The 25,481-nt window shown below is 48.2% G+C and overlaps 2 protein-coding genes across 4 annotated transcripts in view; one reads left to right on the top strand and one right to left on the bottom strand.

Annotated features, from left to right (window-relative positions):
* Positions 1-73: 73 nt before the first annotated feature.
* st3gal2 (ST3 beta-galactoside alpha-2,3-sialyltransferase 2) lies at positions 74-25,257 on the bottom strand. Its single transcript, XM_023827260.2, has 7 exons — positions 24,799-25,257; positions 7,449-9,077; positions 6,236-6,429; positions 4,758-4,937; positions 4,438-4,483; positions 4,042-4,161; positions 74-3,932 (listed from the first exon to the last, which is right to left on the bottom strand). The coding sequence occupies exons 2-7, from the start codon at positions 7,788-7,790 to the stop codon at positions 3,759-3,761; spliced, it is 1,056 nt and encodes a 351-aa protein (XP_023683028.1). The 5' UTR covers positions 7,791-9,077; positions 24,799-25,257; the 3' UTR covers positions 74-3,758.
* sf3b3 (splicing factor 3b, subunit 3) overlaps positions 11,292-25,481 on the top strand; it is a 47,020-nt gene continuing 32,830 nt past the window's right edge. Inside the window, exons 1-4 of one of the 3 annotated variants that reach the window (XM_072698603.1) lie at positions 11,292-11,420; positions 16,099-16,486; positions 22,723-22,810; positions 22,968-23,130. The gene's annotated coding sequence lies outside the window, so the exon portion shown is untranslated. Of the gene's footprint in view, positions 11,421-16,098; positions 16,487-16,685; positions 16,763-22,722; positions 22,811-22,967; positions 23,131-25,481 lie in introns of those variants that run through there. The other 2 variants (XM_072698604.1, XM_072698602.1) reach the window with 2 other exon arrangements.

Below are 25,481 nucleotides of genomic sequence, written 5' to 3'. Positions count from 1 at the left end.
TTAAACTTGTTTTGCTCTGAACTTACAACTTTTAAATGTAAAGTGTTAAAAGAAAACAAATGGCACCACTGCATTCTTTCAGTTCTGTGTTTATTTTCACAACAGCAGTAGATAAAAAGTCTTGTCACAGAAAAGTCATGGTTATAAAAGGAGAGAGGAGACTGACAAAGAGCAACTGCTAATGGCTGGGGGAGGAGTGACACAAAAGCCGCACACCTAGTGTGGTTATATACAGATTCCGGGGGGGGGGGGGGGGTTGGGATGGGCTGTCTGGTGATCATACTATGTGAAACTGCTTGTGATGCTGATTTGGAGGACCTGAGGGAAGCCACCCACAGTACCTCTCTTCATCCCCAAAGAACCGGAAGGGACCCTTCCCTATGAGGTAAGACCACATCCCTCATCTCTGTTTGGGGATCCCACACACAAGCCATCCATCCATTTTTCCATGTTCCGGCCCCTTATCCTGGTCTGGACCAAAGACCTGACAAAATCAGGCTGTTGTGTATCTGTGATGCAGAAGGTTGTTAAAGTGTACACGCCCCCCACCATTCAGTAATAAAACTTTGAAACATATACTTAAGATGATTAGAAAATTAATTAAGACTTAGAAGGAGCTTGGAGGTTACTGTTTAAAAAATTTTCCCCTCAATCCTCAGAGGGAACTGGGTAACGCAGAAGCTTGATAAATTTGGCTCGTGATGTACACGGATATTACCTTTTGCAGCTTCTGAAAGCCTCCAGTAGGGGGCATGGTTTCCACAGGCACCTGCCACAGAGCTGTGGAGGTGAGACGGCACCAACATGCTATGGGGGTGGGATCAGCATGCTGAGGGTCGGGATTTAGAGATCAGAATGGAATGGAAGGTTTACTGGTCCAGCTCGATCTGGGACGGCCCTGCATTCCACAGAATCAATCTTAAGCTCTACTGTAAACTGGCTAAGAATTCTTCAGGATTTTTTTTCTTTTAAAGCTATAGATACTGCACTGATTGACAGGCGTGTCTTTAATATTTCAACTGGAACAAATTAAGATTAAAAAGGGTGTGAAAAATAATACTGGGAGAAAAATTCTTTGGTGAAATATTGCACGTTATTTTAATCATTAAGCTCCTTCTGCAAAAAAATGTTCTATATATGTTTTGATTGGGGAAATTTCCCAGATCACTATTTCTCAACGCATGTAAAATCCTCCATTGGTGAACAGACAGAACACTACGGTTATAAGTGTACTTCTAAATGGCACAGCGAGCTAAGACCTAATGACTGCAGGCTTTGTCAGTGATATGATATTACGTTTTCACGGTACTGACTTTATCTTGGCGATGTTTTCGTAGTATAAGGAGACGGAGCAGCGTGCACAGCAGTTACGACAGTCACTCCCGTAAAGGCACAGCGTTGTCATGGTTACCTTCTGTTAGCGAGCGGGGCGGAGGTGAGGTGGTTGGTGTGGGCCTCTGGAGGAGGCAGCAGCGATTTGTGGGACGGCGTCTCTCGCGTCCTCCTGGCACAGCTGAAGCGGTACGGGTTACACACTGTGGCAACCCCCCACCCCTTAAAAAAAGAGGGCTGCGGAGCAGGCGGGTGCGCGTGGGAGGGTCAGGGATTTGCCGCGAGGAAGACAAGGCACTAGAGCGAGCGAGCGAGCGAGCGACGTCTACACGTCCGTGGCGGGAAGCAGCGGGTAGATGAGTCTGCGAGTCTGGGCGGTGATTTAAACCCAAAACGTGATGCCTGAAGGTTTACAGTAGGGAGATGGTTCGCGGACTTGTGACCCGACACGATCAGTCTCCTGAACGACACCTGGTAGGGGAAATGGGACACAAGAGTAGTCCTTACTGGGGTTCTGTTTTCATTTAGTCGAAAAGGAAGTATCAGGAATATAGAAACATGATTGCGACTCCACTGGTCAGAGGTGACGCCAGCATGGGGAAGGTGGACTTTAACGCTGTCTGTGGGGAAATGCGGGACAAAGGGGATCAGATGATCACTGAGGGGGGGGCGGTTAGCCAGGCAGCGAGCGACGGTGCTCAGTAAATCCCGCTCTCACCACGGGGCTCAAAGCCACTTATGCAAGCGGTAGCTGGATATATGTCAGTCTGACATTTCCTTCCTGTTCCACAATCCCATTCGCACAATGGCTGGGGTCTCTCCTGCCTGTCAAAGTCCCCACAGTGGCTGGTCGTGGGTGGAGTGGGGGGGGGGGGAGACAAGCTGACAGGCCGACATGACCCTGGCAGCGTATTCAAATGTCACATCGACACAAAGCTATTAAGGGCACAAAATCAACCCTGATAACATGAACAAATGTAAAACAAATTGCTACCTCAGAATATCACGATGCCTCCAGTTCGGGCTCCAGAGGAAAAAGAAAACTTCACAAGTTCTACACTAATATGTGCCAGCAGGATATGAGGTTGGGTTTGTTCCGTACAGCGGCAGGCGCACAACTCCCAGTCAGCCAGTAGGAACGTCGTCTTTAAATTAACGACGATTTGCGTTAATTTGCATTTCTGTTAGACTGCTTGCTCATTGGGCATTGCGCTCCAGTCCATTTCGTTTGCACTCTGTTCGCGTTTACGTGCTGTAACTGGAACATGTTAACAGCGTTACCGCTTAATATTCACATTGTAAGTCTGCATTGTAATGGCTACAGTAATTCACTGCCCCTCACAGCTTTGCCTGTCGAACAGCTGCGCTGTTTTTTTTTTTATTTAAAAGGATAATGAAGAGTCGCTGTCTGTTCAGGTGAGTGTGTGTGAGAGATATGAGCTGTCACAGTGAACAGCGCAGCTACGTGCGTGTGTTATTGTGTGTGTGTGTGCGCGCGCTCGCACGTATGTGTGTGTATCCGTCACCATAACAGCGCTTCCATCGTCTCAGTCCATCTGTTCGGCGGATCTGTAAGCAACAAATATATCCGAGACTGCAGCCGGAGGGAGAGACCAATGTGTTTGGGTCTTTTTGCCAAAGAAAGCAAATGGCTACCCCACAAATGTCCCCTCCCCCCCAGCTACACCGTCGGCAGTAAGACGTGACCTCTGACCTCTGAGGGGTGCGAGTGGGGCATGATGGGACTCCAGACAAATGAGCTGAATAATACTGTCATCTGGACTGATGAGGGTAGCATGTAGCAGCATAGATTTTCCCTTCATTGTAGGGGGAATGTCTTCTTAACGATAATATAAATGTCCTCCTTGTCCACCCAGCTCCTTCCCCCCAGTCTTCTACCTTGTCACAATTAAATTTCTTCTGTACAGCTGCAGGTCAATGTCTATATGGTACCTAACAGAGAACGCTGCAAAGTTAAGAGGGTTTTGTGTCAATCTCAAACGTGTCCTTTTCTGTAGACTGAGACTCTGTGTTCAGGGAGCCCTCCTGTGGTTCAATGAGTCATCGCCGAGTTGGGTAGAGGGCGTATCTGACTGACTGTCAGTCACTGTTAACTGGAGCCCTTCATCTCCAGTGAAACTACGTGCCTATGCCCCAGTCTGCCACAAGGAGGGGCTGATCCCAGCCAGCCTTCCTTCTGTTTCTCCAACAGTCTCTAGTGTGTTTGTCTTCACCATTCCAAGTCTACTTCAGGTAGGATCATCAGGAGCTCCTGATGGGGTGAATCCTAAGGCTCCCAGGACACTTTTTGGATCCATGCTGGGTCACAGTCGGCTGATCCTCGGTAATTTGCCGCCATGGGTGGGTGCAGGTGACTCGTAAACTGTGGTGCTCCTGTCTCCCTCGCGCTGCCCCCCCCCTAACCTTCATTTCCCGGGGAACACAGTGATCTTGCCTGCTTTCGCCAGCGAGTCGATGATGTGTGCTTCGAAGTCGGCGTCGTGGACCCCCGTCTTCCGGAACTCCCCGGAGTAGCGGTTCTGCTCCCAGTAGTGATGCCAGTTCCCTCGGCTGTCAGCACCGAAGCCAAATACATTAACCTGTCCAGAGAGAGGGGAGGGGGGGGGGGGGGTGGCCAATTTACACCAATCTGTGCCGTGAAGGAGTGGGTGAATGAGTGTGAGGAACAAAGACGGTGGTGTATCTCACCTCGTCGCAAACATGCAGAGCGAAAAACAGGACCAGCATGCCCGTGGAGGGGTACCGGCCATGGTGCCGGGTCCAGCGGTCATGGATGTACTTAAAAAAGGCTGGATTGTAGATCTGAACCTGGTGACAGAATAGAATAGACAAGGTCGTAGAAACTGGGGGGTGGGAGGGGACAGAGAGGCATGTACTCCCCCTGATATCAAACTCTCTCCTATGCTATTGAGAACAGAATGTCTTTATTGTCATTGTACATGCTCAATGGAACTCTGTGGCTGTGACAGGCCAGTAAGCAAACTCCCCAATGGCAGATGAAAGCAGGGAGTGACTGAGTGGCCAACAAAGCTGCTCAACATGGCTTGTAAAAACAAAGTGAGTCACTGTGGGATGGAGGGGTACCTTGTCCTTGTCCACGCGCAGGAATTGCTTCACAGGAGCATATGTGCTAGAGAGAGAGAGAGAACAGGAGGTCAGGGAGGGAGGCCTCATGGATTTCTGATAGGCCTCCACTCGACTGCGTTACTCCCCTAGTATAAGGGTACGTTCACTGTGTAACAACATGCGTCACTTTCATGTCTGGAGGTTGTCATGGAGACCTGAATGGGATGGAGGAGCAGCAGCCTGCAGAGCCGTAAATGTGCGAGACACTATGAGCCAGGTGGCGGTTGTTGTTACGTGATGAAATTGGCGACCTTTTTTTTTTTTCTTTGAATGCTCACAAGCGGATCTGGCCGGTGGACAGTGCACTGGTGATCCACAGCAGGTCCAGCGTTTTGAACGGCACCAGCACAAAGCTGACGTTGGTGGCCAGGTTCCTGGCGCTCTCGGGGTACATGAAGTGGTGGGTGGTCCTGCTACCGGCGTCGTCCTCGTACCCGACGGTGGGCGCCAGGTTCATCCTGATGGGAGGAGAGACAGGATGGCTGCTAGATCGATGACACTACCTGCTGGCGTGGGGACAGGCGGCTGCCCGCCACGAAGCAGAGACAGAAATGCTCAGGCAGGTGGGTAGGCGGGCAGACAGACAGACAGGCAAGTGGGTAGACGGCTCAGCCAGCCCACATAGGACCCCACAGGGGGCCTCACGATAGGGTTGCTTCTGCAGTGTGTTTATATTTCTCATGTATCCTCCCACATATTCCAATCTCATTTAGAGCCTGAGAACAATGCAGAGCCTGAGAGACACACACACACACACATAGACACACACGCTGACCTCTTCCACATTTTCATGCTCTCTTACCCACAGACACAAACAACCGTGCATGACACTGCTTCCTCTCACACAGCCATGGTGTGCTGGTCTGTGTGCGAGAGAGCAGGAGGGTGGAAGCTGAGATTGCTTCAGATCGGGTAGACTCGCCTGCCCCCCCCCACACACACACACACACGCACATAGAGAACGCTCTTCCATACATCACTTCAGTAGTGACACGCACACAAAAATCCATGGGCTTCCAGAACAAACGGTGGTTCTGCAGATGACAGTGGACCTGGGTGGGCTCTTGGCTGTATTGAGGGGGCCCCACCCAGAGCCAGTTGTCTTTCCGCCATTCTGTGCTGCTCAGACTTCATGCTCTCGTTATTTACAGAAGTAGCCTCTCCAGGGAGGCAAGGAACGAGGCTTCGGACTTCCCATCTTGCCAAGTACAAAAATGCATGTGGGTCTGAGCACTATTTTAATATAAATTTTTCTGTTATTGTATACAGTTCAGGGATCATCAGCCTATCCGTATACGCACATATGTGCCTGTGTCAAAATGTTTTGATTGAGAGAAAAAAAAAACTATGTAGGCTACGTTTTTAAATACCATGTCCCTGGTAAAAATATATTCGCCATGCTATTGACCCCTGGTATTAAGTTAAGCCACCAATGTACAGTGTTTCACCTGCATGTGCTCTTGTAATGCAAAACATAACGTTAATTGTTGTTTTAAGAAGCTCCAGCAGTAACATGTAAAAAAAGGAACATTAGGGAACATTTATGTGATGGTGGGTATGTTGGAAAAGTGGGTATACACACACGCACACGCACACACACACACACACACACGTGTAGGGTAAACATATCCTTATGGGGACCGCTCATTCACTCACACACACACACACGCACTCACATACACACACAGACACACACATACGCATGCGCACACTCACACACACACGCACACAGCCATATCTCTCTCTGCCCACTGACCTCATGATGAAGCCATGGCCGTCGATGGCGTGCCCGTACCCGGAGCCGCGCAGGTTGCCCGAGTTGCCCACCACGGCACAGCGCTGGCAGCGTCCCGGGTCCCAGGAGCCGTAAGGTGAGTTTCCCGGGATCACCTGGAACAGCTGCGACAGCACGTGCTGAATGCTGTGGGGCTTAAATTGCGGCTGCAGCATCTGCAATCGGAGCGGGGGTGGGGCGGGGGAGGCAGTCAGGCTGGTTTGGGTCCAGTCCAAGTGTGGCCCGTGACTTCACAAAGGAGATAAATCCATTTTGCCGTGGGTGGGTGCAACATGATTGCACTGCAATATGCCATTTTATCCGCAAAGAGGAAAATTAGACAGCAATGTGACTTTCAAATACAGACTGGGGCCAAGCTGGACAGGTATCTTGCCAGTTCTGGTTTCCCATCAGCTTTGTGAACTTCTGTAAGACGGGGGTGGTGTAGCTCAGTGGGTTAGGACACAGCCTGTGATCAGAAGGTTGTGGGTTCAAATCCTAGAATTGGTGGAATGATTCCACCAGTGGGCCCCTGAGCGAGGCCCTTAACCACTCAATTGCTCCAGAGACTGTCTGGCCCTGCTTTCTTAAGAAATGTACATCACTTTGGATACAAGTGTCTGCTGAATAAATACAATGTAATGTAAGATGGTCACACAGCCAATCTATACAGGAAACATATTCTTTCATGGTGTGATTAAGCGCACAAGCTGAAATACTGCCATGTTACTTTACCCTCCCGACCGCGAGTGCCACACCGTCCACCCGCCGGGTGCCAGTATCTGGGCGCCATCACTCTGAGGAGTGCCTGGCACAGCTCGAACGGCTAACTCTTTGCAAATGTTCCTGTTGACCTTACTGAGTCACGGTTAATGTGAAACAGAATTTGGAGAGCATGCCTATACCCAAAGCTTTGTGTTCTGCCTGTCTCTTCCCGGTCCTCCGGAACCTTCTTTCCGAGAGCCGCGCCTTACCTGTCCCTGTGTTACCAGCCCAGTTGTCCTTGTCTTTCTCTAGGGCTACACTTCATATCTTCTTGTTTGTTTGCATCTGCACGCGTGTCTCTATGCTGAAAATTATTTAACTCATTCTCGCATTAAAGAGAGGAAACCTTAGGGGAGAAGGACAGTAACAAGGGAGAGAAAATGTGAGAAGAGAAGATGGAGGAAGAGGCGGTTTTAGAAGGTCCACTTACCACCCACCAGTAGTAAACGTCGGCAGGCAGCTGGATGTTGTTCTGGGTCCAAACTGGCGAGATGTCTGGGTTGTAGTTCTCATTGAACCAGTCCGACACTCCCGGGTCACCCACGCAGCGGTGGCAGGCGCACGTTTTGGGCAGAGCGCCCCCCCGTGGCCCGAGCCGGTGGGAGCCGGCGTAGCTGGGCACGAGTTTAACCCTTCGTGCTTCCTCCCAGCTGGGGGGGTCTAAGTAGGGTAGGCCGCCACCTCCGCGCAGCGAGAGGGAGAAGAGCAGCGAGGTGAGGAAGAGGAGCGCCAGGGAACCCAGCAGCACCCAGGTACGCAGGGAGCACCGCATGGCCCAGCCCCCGCTGCCCCACCCCACACGCTCCACCCCTCCCCCGCCACCTGCCCACCACAGTCTACCCCCCCCTGATTTCTGAGCTCTGGCCCAGGTCCCCCACCCCGGCTCACGGGGCTGCGTGGTACACAGGGCCACGCCCCCCTTATCCCATTGGCTGATCCCAGCCAGCCCTCCCACCTTCGCTTCCCCACAGAGAAAACAGCCTGGGCCCGATTGGCTGAGTGACGACTTGATCTACCAGCTCCTCCTTCAGAAGGCCTAACTTTATCCTCTGCTTTCTCCGTCTCCCACCGTCCCTTCTAGAACAGCTTTGAAGCTAAAGATCTGCACCCTTCATACAAGCATGGTCTCCGTCTATCCTGCTGGAAAGAATGACACAGTCTCAGGCCCTCAGAATGCAGGTGGTCTATGAGGAGCTCTGTTCAAAGTCATTATTTCCGTAGCAGATGTGAGTCCACAACCTTTCCTCTTCCCGCTTTCCGTGTGGAAATCCCCTTCACTCACATCTCTTCTCCAGGGGTGTCTGTTTCCTGAGTGAGCCATGCAGGGTGTGCAGAGAGATGGCGGATGTGGGAAGACTGTGATTGAAAGTTAACAGATAAACAGATGTGTGTGGAGATCAGTCTTCAGATTTTCTCCTAGCAGATTCTTTCTTTCTCCTGCTTGCTCAAGGAAGAGCAAGGATTCTTTTGTTCTTATTCAGTAAGGAGGATGAAGAACCCAACGCACTTCTCTGTGTTTCACTTCCTCAGTCTGGATATCCTGAGCTAGCGAGGATCCGGAACAGCTTGAGGGTCGGCCAATGGAGCCGACCAAGGCAGAACGGGAATACAAATCAAATCTCGATGAGAAAAATCGCAGGAACGACACACCCAACAGGATCTGGTACTGCCCTGAGCAAGAGCCCAAAAAGGAACACCAAAAATCTCTCTACTTCAGGTGGACTCTCGTTTTTGGGAGAGGGGCGTGGCCACCAGTCATCAGTGTGGCTGCGAGGAGTGAAGGTTGGGCTGCACTGACAGCACTGTGGTCGGTCAGGCTGGGTGGCTGTGTTGGTTAGATACAGCAGGTTGGCCGCCAAGTCCCACAGTCTCACGGCGGCAGCTCTGCCCCGATACCAGGCCACCCACACGATCCTCCTCTGCACCCCCTCCCCCCCCCGCACCCCCGATCCGCACTGGTTGGAGCGCCTGTATCTCGCTCTCCCAGCAGTTTCCTGGTCTCTGCCCCCACTTCCCCAGAGGCCCTCGCTCAGGGCTGACCTGCGAGCTGAGGCTTGGACTGCAGAGGAGACAAAGAGGTAGAGATGGAAACAGAGATGAGTGGATTGCTTATGTTATTCTGTGTTTGAATATCAAAGTGCGCTTGTTGGGCGCTCTGGGCGAAAACGGGAATGAGGCCAGGGTTGCCAACTCTCACGTATCTGGTGTGACACTCAGACTTTCAGACTCTCAGGCTCATGCAAGAAATCTTACAGCAAATCTATATTTTATTCCTTCATAAACCTAAAATTAGTTACATCAAAGCATCGGGGTAGTTTGTAAACCCTACAGACTATTTACAAGGTAATAAAACTGCTACATACATGTAAATGCGTGTGCAGACTTGTCTCTAATTGAAAATCTCACTCCAGCCAGCTGACCAAACTTGGCAACCCTGAATGAGGTCCCGAATGAGGTCAAGTAAAGTTCAAAGTCCATTATTGCCTGGGTGGGAGGGGCAACTATACTGAAAACTATTATTAAAAATCGTAATAACACACATGCTGGTATAATTTAATAATCCTATCCACAAATATAACTTCAGAAAATTCTGTCTTCACAGGCCCCCTGTTTTTTTGGGGGGGGCCCTGGCAGCTGCATATGGGAGGTCTGCCCCCACTCTTACATGTATTAAGAAGGCTTGTATGAAACGGTGTTTTTGTGTTAGCGTTAAGCCTGCCGGGCAGGTTTTAATTTGGGCTTCGTAGCGTCCCTCAGCGGGCATGGTGGCCGCCTTCCCTCAACACCCACCCACAATCCTCATTCGCCACCCAGCAGGAATGTCTCGCCAGGCATCTTTCAGCAACATTGGCACTGCCAGGCAATTACAGGTGAGAGACGCTGAAATTCCATCATGTCGAGGTGGTGGGCAGCAAGGGGACTTGTCTGTTTTGTGCAGAAAGGCCGAGCGGGGGTGTGCACACGCCACGTTGGACTGCGTGGGACATCGTGTCACAGCGGGGGCTTTGCGTGTTGGGTTCTGCCGTGTTGGGAGCTAGGAAGACCTCCGACGCCTGCCTGACTTGCTTTGAGGTGTTGACAATGATCACATCAGTTCTAATATCAGCCGTTCAAACAGAATGAAATGGGCCAGGTAGGAACGATGTGTCACTATGCTGACTGACAACTGTCCAGCTGGAGTGTGTGTGCGTGTCTATACGTACACACACACACACACACATATATATATATATATATATAATGTATTTTTTTCTTGTGCTCTTCACTCTGTAGAAATGATAGCAGCAGCAACAACATTTTAACTGGAGGCAAAGTTGGGGGTTGGGAAAAAAAGTATGTTGCTTAGGAACTGGCTAGAAATGCTAGACTTCAGTAGGTCCATATGCATATTGACTGCTTGGCTGAGACAGCTATGCCTTCCATTAACAGGGTCGGCAGGTAGGTACGACATCACTGCGGTAGGACAGTCTGCATTATTTGTGTAGAGAAAAGTTCACTCAAAGCAGCTCATACATAAGGTCTGATATTTTACGAAGGAACCTTGCAGGCCTGCTGTTCAGCTTGAGGGTACAATGACATCCTTCACCCACGGACAATATTTTTTGTGTCTTTGGTGTCTTAATTACTACATCTGCTGCCCCAGTTTGAAATGTACTGCTCACTGCATTCTGCAGGCACAAATAAATATAGGTCATACTGCATCAAGCAACAAGGCTTTGCTCTTCCCTTAGAAGAAGAATGAGCAGGAAATCCAGATCCTGATGTATCCAGAGTACAAAAACTGGCCATCTTGGTTCTGATCCTTGATTCTTTACAGAATCTTTACTGACTTTCATGTGCTGTACACTTACACCCACATCCAGGGCCAAAACAATTTATATACACCTGACCAAGCCTTAAAATACTGAGTGGCATTTGTGGAAGGTGCTATCTGTGAGTGACGTCACAAACAAGGCTTTAAAAATACATGGGGTCTTTGATTAGTGTGAGCAACTGGCATAACCCACACCTCATTGGTTATTTTATTGGTTTCTGTTGGTATAAATGAAGCAATAACTGACAGCGTGCGGCAATCCTACCCACCCTGGGTCTTCCAGCCTCTTTTCTTTCATTACATTGTCTTTTTTAGTGGTCGGTCTCATCTGTGGATCAGTCATCTTCATTCAACATTGCCATTTGTAGTGCATTTGTATAGGCTTTTGTGTGTCTTTGGCTTTCCAGCAAAGAGTGCTGTTATCTGGGTTTTTCAGGACATCAGAAAAATTCCCAGCAGATTTAAGGAGGAACAAGAGGTCAATATGCAGGCGGTGGAGCAAAGAGTGGACAATAGGACTGTGATCTCCAAACGGATCATCTGGATTACTGCTGGACACAATCGCTGTGGCTAGACTGATCACACGTGGTATGAGGTCACATCTTATCCATGTGTGTGCTAAATGCACACAGACAATGTGTCTACTCATGGTTTAAGACACATTTATAGGTGTATCACGCACACACCTTTGAGTGAGTCTCTCTTCCCTGTGGGCCTCTGCTTTTCATTTTTCTCAATGTCCCTCTCTCTCTCTCTCTTGCAATCTTACCCCTGTGGCCCTTTTCCAACCATCTCTCTCCTCCATCTTATCCTGTGGACCTCTTCCCTCCATTTCTCTCCTCCATCTTACCCCTGTGGACCTCATCCCTCCATCTCTCTCCTCCATCTTACCCCGTGGACCTCTTCCCTCCATTTCTCTCTTCCATCTCTCTCCTCCATCTTACCCCGTGGACCTCTTCCCTCCATTTCTCTCTTCCATCTCTCTCCTCCATCTTACCCAGTGGACCTCTTCCCTCCATTTCTCTCTTCCATCTCTCACCTCCATCTTACCCCGTAGACCTCTTCCCTCCATTTCTCTCCTCCATCTTACCCCTGTGGACCTCATCCCTCCATCTCTCTCCTCCATCTTACCCCATGGACCTCTTCCCCCCATTTCTCTCTTCCATCTCTCTCCTCCATCTTACCCCTGTGGACCTCTTCCCTCCATCTCTCTCCTCCATCTTACCCTGTGCACCTCTTCCCTCCATTTCTCTCTTCCATCTCTCTCTTCCATCTTACCCTGTGGACCTCTTCCCTCCATCTCTCTCCTCCATCTTACCCTGTGGACCTCTTCCCTCCATCTCTCTCCTCCATCTTACCCTGTGGACCTCATCCCTCCATCTCTCTCCTCCATCTTACCCTGTGGACCTCTTCCCTCCATCTCTCTCCTCCATCTTACCCTGTGGACCTCATCCCTCCATCTCTCTCCTCCATCTTACCCCTGTGGACCTCTTCCCTCCATTTCTCTGCTCCATGTTATCCCGTAGACCTCTTCCCTCCATCTCTCTCCTTCATCTTACCCTGTGGACCTCATCCCTCCATCTCTCTCCTCCATGTTATCCCGTAGACCTCTTCCCTCCATCTCTCTCCTCCATCTTACCCTGTGCACCTCTTCCCTCCATTTCTCTGCTCCATGTTATCCCGTAGACCTCTTCCCTCCATCTTACCCTGTGGACCTCATCCCTCCATCTCTCTCCTCCATGTTATCCTGTAGACCTCTTCCCTCCATCTCTTTCCTCCATCTTACCCTGTGCACCTCTTCCCTCCATCTCTCTCCTCCATCTTACCGTGTGGACCTCATCCCTCCATCTCTCTCCTCCATGTTATCCTGTAGACCTCTTCCCTCCATCTCTCTCCTCCATCTTACCCTGTGCACCTCTTCCCTCCATTTCTCTGCTCCATGTTATCCCGTAGACCTCTTCCATCCATCTCTCTCATCAGTCTTATCCCTGTGGACCTCATCCCTCCATCTCTCTCCTCCATGTTATCCTGTAGACCTCTTCCCTCCATCTCTCTCCTCCATCTTACCCCTGTGGACCTCTTCCCTCCATTTCTCTGCTCCATGTTATCCCGTAGACCTCTTCCCTCCATCTCTCTCCTTCATCTTACCCTGTGGACCTCATCCCTCCATCTCTCTCCTCCATGTTATCCCGTAGACCTCTTCCCTCCATCTCTCTCCTCCATCTTACCCTGTGCACCTCTTCCCTCCATTTCTCTGCTCCATGTTATCCCGTAGACCTCTTCCATCCATCTCTCTCATCAGTCTTATCCCTGTGGACCTCATCCCTCCATCTCTCTCCTCCATGTTATCCTGTAGACCTCTTCCCTCCATCTCTCTCCTCCATCTTACCCTGTGCACCTCTTCCCTCCATCTCTCTCCTCCATCTTACCGTGTGGACCTCATCCCTCCATCTCTCTCCTCCATGTTATCCTGTAGACCTCTTCCCTCCATCTCTCTCCTCCATCTTACCCTGTGCACCTCTTCCCTCCATTTCTCTGCTCCATGTTATCCCGTAGACCTCTTCCATCCATCTCTCTCATCAGTCTTATCCCTGTGGACCTCATCCCTCCATCTCTCTCCTCCATGTTATCCTGTAGACCTCTTCCCTCCATCTCTCTCCTCCATCTTACCCTGTGGACCTCTTCCCTCCACATCTCTCCTCCATCTTACCCCAGGTTGACCTCTTCCCTCCATCTATGCCCTCCGTCTTACCCCGTTGGCCCTCTTACCTCCATCTCACTTTCCCCTCCTCTTTTCATTCCCTTCTTGGTCTGTCTTCTCCCATTCATCCTCATTGTCTCTCATCTCTCGTCACTATTCCCCTTTGCTCTTTATCGCGTCACCTGTCACCCCTATGTCTCCTTCACTTTTCCTTCTGCTCTCACTCCCTTTCTTAGGCTTGTCCCAGTTGGCTATAGGAAGAATATGTGCTGCTATCTTGGGTGTCTCCAGTGGGAAGCTTTAGACGAGGCAAGACTCCTGTCCTCTGTAGAGCACCGGCTTCACTGCCAAGAACCCACTAGCACAAGCGGCCACTCAGAAAAGCAAAAATATATTTAAAAAAATTAGCATAATTAGCAACCCACATTTCACTCATCAGAACGTGAAAAACTGGGTAAAATTCTAGGCCATGGCTTCAGCTTACAGCCAACGCTGGGATTCCTCCGTGGTTGTTTTTGTTGATTCTCAGTTGCTGTGAAACACCCAAACAAACCATTGTGTGTGTGTGTGTGTGTGGACCAAATGCCCCCCACGATGCAATAAAAACCTGTTATTTTAATGTTGCAGGAACCTTTTTTCAGGTCCCCACAAAGATCTGTGACTACGGTCAAAAAACGAAAAGTGCCGAAAGTCTCGTATTGTGTTTGGCTACTTATGGATAAGGGGTTAAGGTCGTCAGGTTGGGCTTAGAGTTTTCCCCATAGAAATGAATAGAGAGTCCCCACAAAGATATAATTACAAATGTGTGTGTGTGTGTGTGAGAGAGAGAGAGAGCAAGTGAGCAAATGACAGTACAAGGGGGGGGCAGGTCTTAGTGAAATGTGCATATTTTTAATGGAGTGCTATGTTAAGTGCATCCAGACTGACAGTTGGCATGACAGGAGCAGGGCAGCCAGGAGAGCACAGGTTACCATGGCGACGCCACACACCGTCCACTCTGCACCCCTCTCCAGTGCTGAGCAGTGCCGCAGAGGCCTGTCATGCTTAATGGGCGCCCATAACGCACCACGGCTCACGGGAGGCGGGAGAATGGAGCCGCAGCGCCGTGCCTGCCGTTTCACTGCCATTTCACTGTACAGTGTACACTGTACAGGTGGCTGTGATGTGGCGGGAAGCCTCTCAGCCGGCTCAGCGCGCCACTGAACACCGCGGCCTCGCACGCCAACCGCGCACTGCGGCTGCACGCGTGGGTGCCGTACCAGTGATGCTGGCACTTTGATTCTCCCCCAATTACAGAAATGAATTTTAGATAATTTTTTCTACTAACTATATTCAGCAATTTGTCTGTCCTTGAGCATTGACGATGTAGAGGACTGGAGATAAAGGATGGCAGAAAGAAAGGGAGGGGGGAGGAAGAAGCAATGAAGAAGACAGAGATTGTGTCTCCCCAGACTAAGACATCAGCTCTCCTTATGACACGGAAGTGGGGGGGGGGGCAGCTCAGCTGATGGCACCAACTGACACTCACGCGCTCACTTTGATTAACAAGGGCCCTTTGTCAGGCTCCGTTGATAAAGAAATGGAAGGTGGGGGGGGAGGGGGCACTGGCGTACTGCTACATACTGCATGTACTTTTGCTTCAAGCACATCCCTCAGTAAACACAGTCAGGCACAGTCTGCAGAATGTGCAGAAAAACAAAACAGATGAAGCAGGACACAGCCCCCAGGTAACGTTTCAATCTCCCCGAACAGTCAGGAGGGTCTCTACCTCCGCCATGCCGAGCTCTGACCGTCTGCGATGACATGAGCCCAGGGTGATCTGAGAGGCAGAGAAACCCAAAAAGCTAACATCCTGTTAGGACAAGCAAAGGGGGGGGGGGGGGGGGGAGGTTGCTATGACGATGCAACATCACTCCTGACTTGTCATGGAGATGCGATGAAAGAAATCAATGAGCTAAAACCGAACATTCCAGGAGGCGGTTTTTAGAAAAACCTGTTACTGATGGATCCAGAAAGACGGATTCAGCCCCCATTTATCAGGTTAATGTGATAAAACAGACAAACTTTGGGTGGCGGCAAGTAACGTAGCCGCTGGATTAATGATTTCAATGGTCTTTGCACCCCCCCCCCCACAATGCATTCTCTCCGGAAGTCAAGAGCTTACTGTAGTAGCACATTTTAGCTTGATCACCTTCAGTTGTTTTTTATTAACCGGGATGGGGAGGATTACAGTTAGACGTTACTGTTCTCCTGTGGTGTGTGATCATCTTCTGTGACTGGGATGGTCCTCCGCAGCAACCCACTTGAAGGGGCCCCACAGAGGAAGACAGGCACCGTCTCCAATCAGCCCTTCTGTGCTCAGTTCTTTCCATTCCTTCTGAGAAATCAGACACTCAGTTGGTGATTTGCAAATTCTGGTTTATTGCTGCATGGTTTTACATTTATGTATCTGTTGCTTTTATCCAAAGCAACATGCAATTTTTTTAATGTACGCTCTCTGGGATTCAAACCCATTAACATTGTTTGTACATTGCTCTACGTGTTGTTATGATTTACTGCAAACAGGAGGATCCAGGCCATCACATGTGCTCAAGGAATGAACTGGAATTTCAACTTAGGACAAGCGGCGTTGACCTCGCCGGGGAGCTGTTGACCCTCTTCCCTTCCTCTGACACTGAGCCATGCCTGCAATCAAGCCAGCCAATCAGATGCCACGTGATCCTGTCCTCTGGTAGGAGCTTCAGCAAAAATTCCGATGGCTGCGGTGTCCATGACGACGGCGGGTCCGTGTTACAGGCCTGTGTGGCTGCGGCAGCATCTTCTGCCCAAAGCGGCGTGCCCCCACCCAGCGACCACCCACAGTCTGGTGAGGTGGGGGTTTCATTAAGTCTCTGAGAGAAAGGAGAAGAGGGACGACTGCCCTAACATGTCCAAGGGGAATTCCACCAGGAAGGTGTGTTTGTGGAAACACCAAGGATATTATAGTTATGATTTCTTTAGTTTTTATTTTTATATTTTCATTTGAAATCCAGTTTAGTTTTCATTAGTTTTCAGTGTAGTTTTATTAGTTTTTACATCAAATATATATTTATTTTTAGGTTTTATTTATTTTAGTTTCAGTTTATGTCTTAGTAATTTTATTTCTAGGGATATAGTGAAAGTTATGGACCTATTTTATGTGTCCGATCTGTGTCTGAGAGAATCCTACAAGAATACACAGAGCACTAAGGTATGTAATAATGCCCAGGCAAAGCCTGTTCCAGGTATAATTAATGGTAATTAAAGATAAACAACTAATAACTTACGCTAATTAGTATTTTTAAATGGTAATGGGAAGTATTTGACGTTCGTTTTTTTTTGTTAGTTTCTGGAGCAATATTTATAGTTTTCGTTTAGTTGTAGTTTTTTGTTTCTGTTTAATTCAGTTTAAAAAAATGTTTTCTTATAGTTTTAGTTAACAATAATAACCCTGGTCCTTGCCTGGCGAATACCCACAGACTGGGGAGTCGGGGGTTTAAGTCTCTGAGAAAGGATAAGACAGGTGACTGCCCTGACCAATCAGAAGGGAATTCCACCAGGAAGCTATGTTTATGGGCAAACTGGCACATGCAGAAGTCAAACCCAGGGCCAGAATCACTGGCCCCCAGCATACAATAGATTGGACCACATTCAGAGGTGTAAAAAGCTTTCCCATCGGTTCGCTGGATCGTACTTGGGGTCCCATCCCCAGTCAGAGCTCCCCGCCCCTCCCCCGCTGGCAGACTCTGCTTTAGCTCATCTCGTCGTGTGAATGAAACCCGCAGCCTCCCACAGACCCCCAGCATGATCGCAGTATTTACAGCAGCGTTGCCAGCGAACCGTTTATAATATCACTGGGCACCGCAGGCATCAGTGCAGCCACCAAAATGGGGTATTGGCAGATTGTAGCAGCCCCAACCCCACCCTGTTTCCCCATTTAATGCCCCCCCTTAATAGCCCCTTTTCCTAACATGAGAACAGTGGCATTTGCCCCCGACGAGCCAGCTGGCTTGTCTTCCCAGCGGCCGTCTGGAATGCGATGGCTGTTTGCCGCTTATGTAAGTGTAAGTGCTACGGTGTAAGTGTTAAAGCAGACCAGCCATTCTGCACAAACAAGGTCTAACCTTCGCCGGGTGTCCATGGGAACACACACAGCTGCCTGGCGAATACTCACATGAGTACACTATGGCCACTGCGGCTCGGGAGTAACAGGAAAACATGGAAAAAACAGCCCAGTGACGACACCGCGACCGGAGGAGATTCAGGGGCTAATGGTGACATGGCGCCATAAACACAGGCAGGGATTTCCAAGGCCGTCGCTCTTCTAAGGAACGCAGGACCACACAGCCATGCAGTTTTACTGCTTTTCGCCATATTTGTCTGACGTGGGCAGATTTAAGGCAGCCATCAGGGCTCCTGCGATTCTTAAAGCGTCATTCCCGTCCCTGTCCTTCCGCTCATCACCGATGGCGGACTAACCAAGGAACAGGTGAAACGTGACTCCGCCCCCCCACCCTCCGCCCCACAGGGCAGTTTGTTTTTAACCTTTCCCTGGTATGGGAGGGCGGGGGCCAGGAGGGGCCCAGTTTGTGCACAGAATATGGGTCAGATTCTTATTCTCGGGCACCAACTGGCTTAACAAAAAAAAAAAAATTGAATTAAAACTTGAAACTGATTCCTTTATTTGAATCATAATGTCTCCTGAGACACACAATTAACTGCTGGGCCCTTTTGTTCAGTCCTGTTCAAACCAGTCCTTGGGCACCCAGTCGTTCTACGTTTTTGCTCCCTCCCAGCTACCTGCTAGACAGCTCACATTTTTGCTCCCTCCCTGCCAGACAGTCCAGCTGAGAGGTAGCAAAACCATGGACTGCTGCGGGTCCCTGAGGACTGGACTGGCCAACACTAATATAACCCAATATGCCATGATTATCTGCCAACTCTGCACGTGCACTGCGGCTCATGACACCTTCTCAGACAGCATCTGCCTGCAGTTCTGCAAACACTGCGGATTGCTGACCCTCTGAGCTGAATTTACTTGTGGATGTAAAACTACTGGTGAAGGCTGATGCGACAGCCGTGTAAGTGTGGAAAATTGTGTGTACTGATCTGTGCGTTATCACATGACAGAGCCTGTTAGCTACAGTGGTTGTCACTCGGACAGATATTCCAGCTAGCAGATACGGCCTTCTAATTCCGCCTTTCCCACCCCTTGGAACACTGGGGCTTTGAGGGAGAGGTTGGTTCATTTCTAAAAATAAACTATACATTCAAGCCATGCCTTTTTTTCACAACCCCCCTCCCCAATCTGCGGTCATCAAAAGGTTAGAAAGCCCCACTCTGAAATACACTTTTGTTCTCTATTTCCATCTATCAATTGTTCACCAATGCCAGAACTATGTAAGGGTTTTCCCCAGTCCATGTTTGCAGTTTAATTTTAACACTAATCTGCCCCTATATGGAAGGAGACTTTAGACAGTGATTCAATGCAGTTCATTCCACTGTTGCTCCATTAGGACTGTGATCGCTTGTAATTTCACATACCGAGTTTGTTCGGCTTCAACCTGAATGGACCCTAATTATTGTGCTGAAAGACGATTAAAAAAATGATTAATGGCAGTTGGATGGTGGCTACCCCACCACAAAAAAAAAAGATAATAGCGATTCAGACATTAGTAACAGTACTAACAATAACTAATAACGACGACTGTAACTCTATCCCCGCTAATGACGAAAGCCTGGTCTTTAGCTATCTAATATAAATTCTGATTAGCAAGCCTGCATCGACGGTGGCCTCGGTGTGTCATGTACACTGGTTCTCCAGGGTGCTGATCTTTCCTCCATCAGCACTGACAGCTCCAGGCTGTGGTGACCCCAAGGTCGCAGAAATTAACTCTTTGTTCTGCGATGATTCTGCGCACGTCTCTAGCCGAAAGGTAAAACCACCTGGATCGCAAGGCAGATGGGGTTGGATTTCAGCCTTTGTGTCCCCCACAGCAGGGAGGCAACGGTAACTCTACACCTTGCGGTAATTACAGTAGACGAATTTACCGCCACACGGTACTGAGGGAACCGGCTTCCATTAAAATGTGGTCCCTCCAAGGCTCCTGCTTTGTGAGCTGACAAAGAGAAAGATGGTTCCCGTCTGGGGATTATAGATATCCCATTTAAATGGCCTGCAAGGGATTTCTTGTCATAATCAAATAAATTGAAATGATGAAATTTAGGGCAAAGGGAAGACTGACCAAACCTTTTCTTTTTAATCAAGACCCTCTGGGTTGACAAGGATATCTATGGTCCTTTTATTTATCATTAGCTAACCAATTAGCTAGTCATTTTAGAAGACTTTTAAGATCTGCTCCTTTCATATATCACTGTAAAAGGAGGACTAGCACATTTAGCATAGGTCACTGTCGACGGACTGCCTTTGTAAGACATGAACGTAACCGTATGCATTACAGTCTGTCAAGTTTAACCGGTTGATTATGTTCAGACTAGCAATATAAACCTGACCTGCTAAAATGCATTTTGGATGTACATCTACATTTATTTAGCAGGAAATAATATGTCTTTCTGGGAAAATGAAATGCCCCCATTTTGCCGGGGGATATAAAGAATCTCATTATGAATGCAAAAGAAATATCAGTTTCATGAACAAGAACTTTCTGGCAAAAATCCGGCCCTTGGCTGCACGTTAGGAATAGAAAACTCTACCGTCTCCCTACGCAGCAGAACACGGAGAAGCAGCCTTTTCGTTACTTGAACCAGAGATGCCAGTATGGGGTGCGGTTGACAATTTCTGTTCTCCGGGAAGGGGGGGGAGGGGGAGGGGATACGTCAGAGGTGTCTGCTTCGTCCAGGCGCTGGGCCGCTGGACTGTGGAGGCGGGGCATATCCAGAGCAAATCACCGCAGTCTAACAAGAGCCAGGCTATTTCAGGGAAACCAGTGGAGAAAAATATGAATATTAATCAGGACTGTTTGCCATGAAGCAATTCAGTTGTTATCAGGAAAGGCGACATGAACAGAAAAATTAAGTTGGCAATGAACAGCCAAAATTTATACAAAAAGAGGATAATTAAGGTGTTTGTTTTCAATGGTAACTTGCTTCATTGCCATTTTAGTACAGATTACTGTCCTGTATATATTCATAAATACAATAATTCTGCTTTCCTGAAGCATGGAAATTAATTTGAATATTATTGGAATTAGTTACTCTACCTAAGTGTGGATCTCCTGGTGTGACAGACACACACATATATGTCTGTAATATATGTGTGTGTGTGTGTGTGTGTGTGTGTGTGTGTGAGAGAGAGAGAGAGAAAATATATTATTGTGACACAGCTGCGGTGGGGGTCCCTGTACCAGCCCTTAAGACAGAAAAGGGAAATGGGACATTTCCATCTCTGTAATGGGTCAAGCCATTTGTGTTGTTCTCTATTTTATTTTTAGTCTGACAGGATACCTATATGCGTCTAATCACATAAGCCCTGCTGGACGTTCGGGCTCACCGGTCACGCACGTCCCACAGCACACCACTCCTCCCCGCTCTCCCTTGCCGCTTCTGGATGCTCTTACTTGGTCTTTATTGCTCGGGGCAGAAACATGCATTTCCTGTGACAAGTGCTCAGCTCTGATCAGTCTCCCCACTGCATGTGGTACAGTTCCTTAACCAGAGCCCTCCTGGCACAGCAATGACACAGCTCAGATGACTGCGCTCCCCCCCCCCCCCCCCCCCCCCGGCGATTCCTGGCCTACCTTCACCTCCCCACCCCCTCTACGGTGTATACCCTGACATAACCCCCCCCCGCAGGTAACACTGCACTGCTGTTCAGTGTTCAGACTTCCTTGAAGATTTCGGAAACTGCATTACTGCCCACAGAATATCTGATATTTGAATGCTTCTCTTCGCATCTCCCATCTTGCTCTCCTTTGAGATGCACACACATTTATACAGTTGAGAATGAAGTCTGGGGTCAGAACAAAGGCTCAGCTATTTATCTGGCGTGTCCGGAGCATTTCAGGGGGTTAGGGGCCATGCTGAAGCACCCAACCGACATGTGATCATTTTGCTGAGGACGCATTCTGATCTGACCAACATCTGAATCCTTTGAAGCTCTGAACGTCCTTTTGATGTTGATGGTATTCACCAGTATTCACCAGTACCCTCAATGCTGCTCCACTTCTCTTTCGCTCATCTCTTATTTTGACAAATCCTCCTTTGTCTTCAGCATATTTCCCTTCACTATGATGACTCGTCTTCTGGTATCTCATCTGTTGTATCTCTAGTTTACAAAACCTGCATGAACTGGTTACCCTCCACCTTTCCTTATTCACTTCTCAGCAGAGAATAAGAGAGTTTCTCAGCTATGAAAGAGATGCTGTCACACCAAAATGGGGGTTTCCTAAAAAATATTTATTCTTCCTGATCCATCCCACTCCCTTCCCTCCACTCCCCACCTTCTACTCCCCCAGACTCTCTGCATGCCTTTCGTCATCATCTCTGAAGGCTTTCCCACACTGCATCACCAGATTGAGGCTGCATGGCCAAGGGATCTTAGCAGTCCAGAAGTTAGCAATTAATCTTGGTGTCTCCGTGTGTATTAATCTTGTGTAGGTGATGTTCCAACCTGTTTTCCTCTTTGAAACTGTTTCAATAACTGAACAAAACACTTTCATCTTGGGTGGGCATTCATGAGTAACCTTAATAATCAGTTCTCCGACATATAGTCAGCAGTTAATTATTTTTAATACTACAACCCATATGACAGGAAACAAGGTGCCAGACATGTTATATGACCTGTGGTATCTCATACTTCTTAACAGTTGTGATTAGTGTTTCTGGATCATGCTTGGAATTACTATTTCTTAAAAATAGTGTTATATCTTTTGGGATTTCTTTTATTCAACCTGAGGGGAATACATATTGCAAATATAAAAATAACATGATAAATGTAATAATACCTATTGTCTTTTAGCATCAGTCTCTGAAATGTCCTTGAAGACATTTGATATATTAGCTTAACACGCATCAGGGTTACTTGTCCAATCAGGCGACAGGCTGTGTGACGTATCAGTTTGCATATCGTTTTGGGAGAGGCACACTCTACTGCGTGCATGATTTTTTCCGTGGACAAGGTGACCATCCTGCATGCATTTGTTTTTATTTTAGCAGGGTGGCATCTGAAATGCTGATGAGGGATGTCAGAGAAACCGCCATCCAGAAGTGACTCCGGCTCCACATTTTAAAGTCCACAAGGGTAACTGCCCATGCGTCTCTAATCACCCTGCTACCTGTCACCTCGCACAGGTGACTACTGACAGTGAGCTAATATATATCCACTGGCAAATCTGATTAGCCTTCGGGCAACATGTCATTTGGTAAGCAGCCCTGACTCAAATCTCTTCACACAACAGGCCCCACAATGGAGCAGGGGATCATGAGCGCCGATGAGTCTGCGAGACTTAAGGGCTGCATCCTAAGGGATGAGCTCCAGAGAACCAAAATGAGCAGATGGGAGAGGGGAGAACGCAGACTGCTGGAAGAACGTCTCCAGTCTCTGAAGACCCAAAACTTCAAGTACCATTTGTTTCATTCACACAACTCATTCATTAACAGAGATCTTACAGTGGAGTGAAAACTAACAGCTGCAGATCAGCTCTACGTGGGGCAATAACCCAAACCACACAAGCCTACTGAGATGTTTCCTAATATCATTTAATACTGCATGAATTCCAATTTAATGGCTTAATGTAATGATGCACCAAGGGAAATGTCATAGAAATAGGTTAATCCCCTTGATAATTTGTGCCTATGAGATATTCTCCCTATTGAAAATGGTCACCCATGTGAATTAATTAAGAACAAAGCTCATCTTCGGTTTTCGATTATTCTTTCTCATTTGTTCTTTTCAAACATTAAATTATGACCCTAACTGGACTTCCAACAAGTGTCACATTGAGCATTAAGAGAACAACAAATCCACAACTTCTGCGAAGACAATCTGTGTTGATCACCCTGCATTTGCAGAAACCATTCTGCTGTAATATAACAGTTCAACAAAAACATTAAGGTTCAACTAACAAGATGAGCACCAACAGTGGTAATAATACAATATGCACAAGTCAGGTTTGGGTGTTTAATAACCAACAGATCACATCAATGTGTCCCTTTTCATTACATTATTTGATTGTTATCTCTTGCGTTATGAAAAAAGACGAGCCACTGTATCTGGAAATGGCGCAGATTCTTTACCCACCGCCTAAGCAGCCGGTTACACATGCCGGACTCCACCTAGGATAATACCACAAATAACTGCTCGTAAACTTTTTATCAAATTAATCGCAATGGCGTTACCAGCTCCGACAGCAACTAAACCAAAAAGCCCACTGCCCAGTTTGCATGGCCGGGGGGAGGGGGGCTCCCTACGCTGGAAATGGATGCCTGTGTAACACATGGGGTCCAGTATATTTAATGGATATATCGTCTATGCGTGCCAAAAAAAATCTGCGTCGTACCGACTCGACAACTTTGTAAGAAGTTTCCCCAACACATTAAAAACCGAATGGGCAGTGTTTAGTCTGGAATAAATGCGCTCGCTTCCAGCTGTAACAAATGACGTTTCCCTCGTTAATTATCTCGTAAATCCAATTGCACCGCTGTCGCGTGCCAAAAACTTTTTCTCCGGACGGTAGGAGAAACTTGAGTTAAATGCATGTAGAGAAACGCAGCCTCGGCCCTCTATAGCCTTTCGGGATTATTCCCAGAAATGGGGGAGCGGGACAGAATCTGGCGCACAGCCCACAGCCCCCCGGATGTTACTATCAGGTTTTCATACAACGTTCTGGGGACGCGGGCTGCGTGAAAGTAAAGCGCCGACGAGCCGCACACATGTGGAAAAGCGACATACGTGCAGTAACGTCGCCGAGCACGATGGTCGTATCTTAGCAACGCCAGCGGGTCGGCGGGGGTTCGGGCAGCGAAAGAACCGAGCGCGGCTGGACGGAACTTGCCTTTCATGTGGGGAAGCGGGCATGAGAGCGATCGCACTTTCACGGAGGACAGAGCTTCCACCCGCAAGACCGGTGCGCTGCCAACCCAAATTGCATCCGTCTAATGCACATAAACCAGCAAGTTCAACGCCGAAACTCAACATTCCCCCCCTCAAACGCGACCCGTTACTATTGCATTACCTATTACCATTACAATGGAAATGTCTGGAAATGCATTTCAATAATGATTCCTTACCTTAGGTATTTCGTGATGTATTCTCGTTCTTCAACTCCAGAAAGCCCTTCCCTTTGTAAATCAGTGTAGTGTCTCCTTCGAGAGAAAAATAATCGTTTCTTGTGCTAACACTGTGTTATATATTGCTATACACGGTACGGTATTTTACCGAGAGATATTTAATGATTTATCCATACTGGTTGCACGGGGTTTTCATTTCCCGTCTTTTATATCTGCATGGGAGAAACAACAGTACTGTGAACATTAATTAAAATTCATGACAACGGCGATAACGTGTTCTCCGCTGCAGACGACGATGCATTGCCATCTGCGGAATAATGACAGTTATTTCTTTCAAAGCGTTTCTTTATTTTATCTTCACTTCTCCTCCCGGTCTGTGCTCTGTCTTCATCATCTGTCATACATCCCTACTCTGCCAAAAGCAGAGTCCGTGCCTAGACTCCGACGTATGTTTCAGCCCCCCCAAAGACACCCCAAGTACGGTGCGAGACCCGTAGGACTTCGGGTATTGTAGTTCTTCATATTTACGGTAATGAATTATAAAATGGGTTCAGATATCCAAGGAACTACATTCCTTAATAAGCACTCCTGTTATTTTAGGGGGGTTGCCAATCGAATTTTGGGATATGTAGTTCAAAATGAACAGAAAATACAGCGATTTAATCAAATTCGGCGGTGCTATT

Source organism: Paramormyrops kingsleyae, chromosome 13 (assembly GCF_048594095.1).
Source record: "Paramormyrops kingsleyae isolate MSU_618 chromosome 13, PKINGS_0.4, whole genome shotgun sequence".
Classification (NCBI taxonomy): Eukaryota; Metazoa; Chordata; class Actinopteri; order Osteoglossiformes; family Mormyridae; genus Paramormyrops; species Paramormyrops kingsleyae.
Note: the sequence above shows the minus strand (reverse complement) of the source record. Positions and strands in the feature narration are given on the sequence as shown.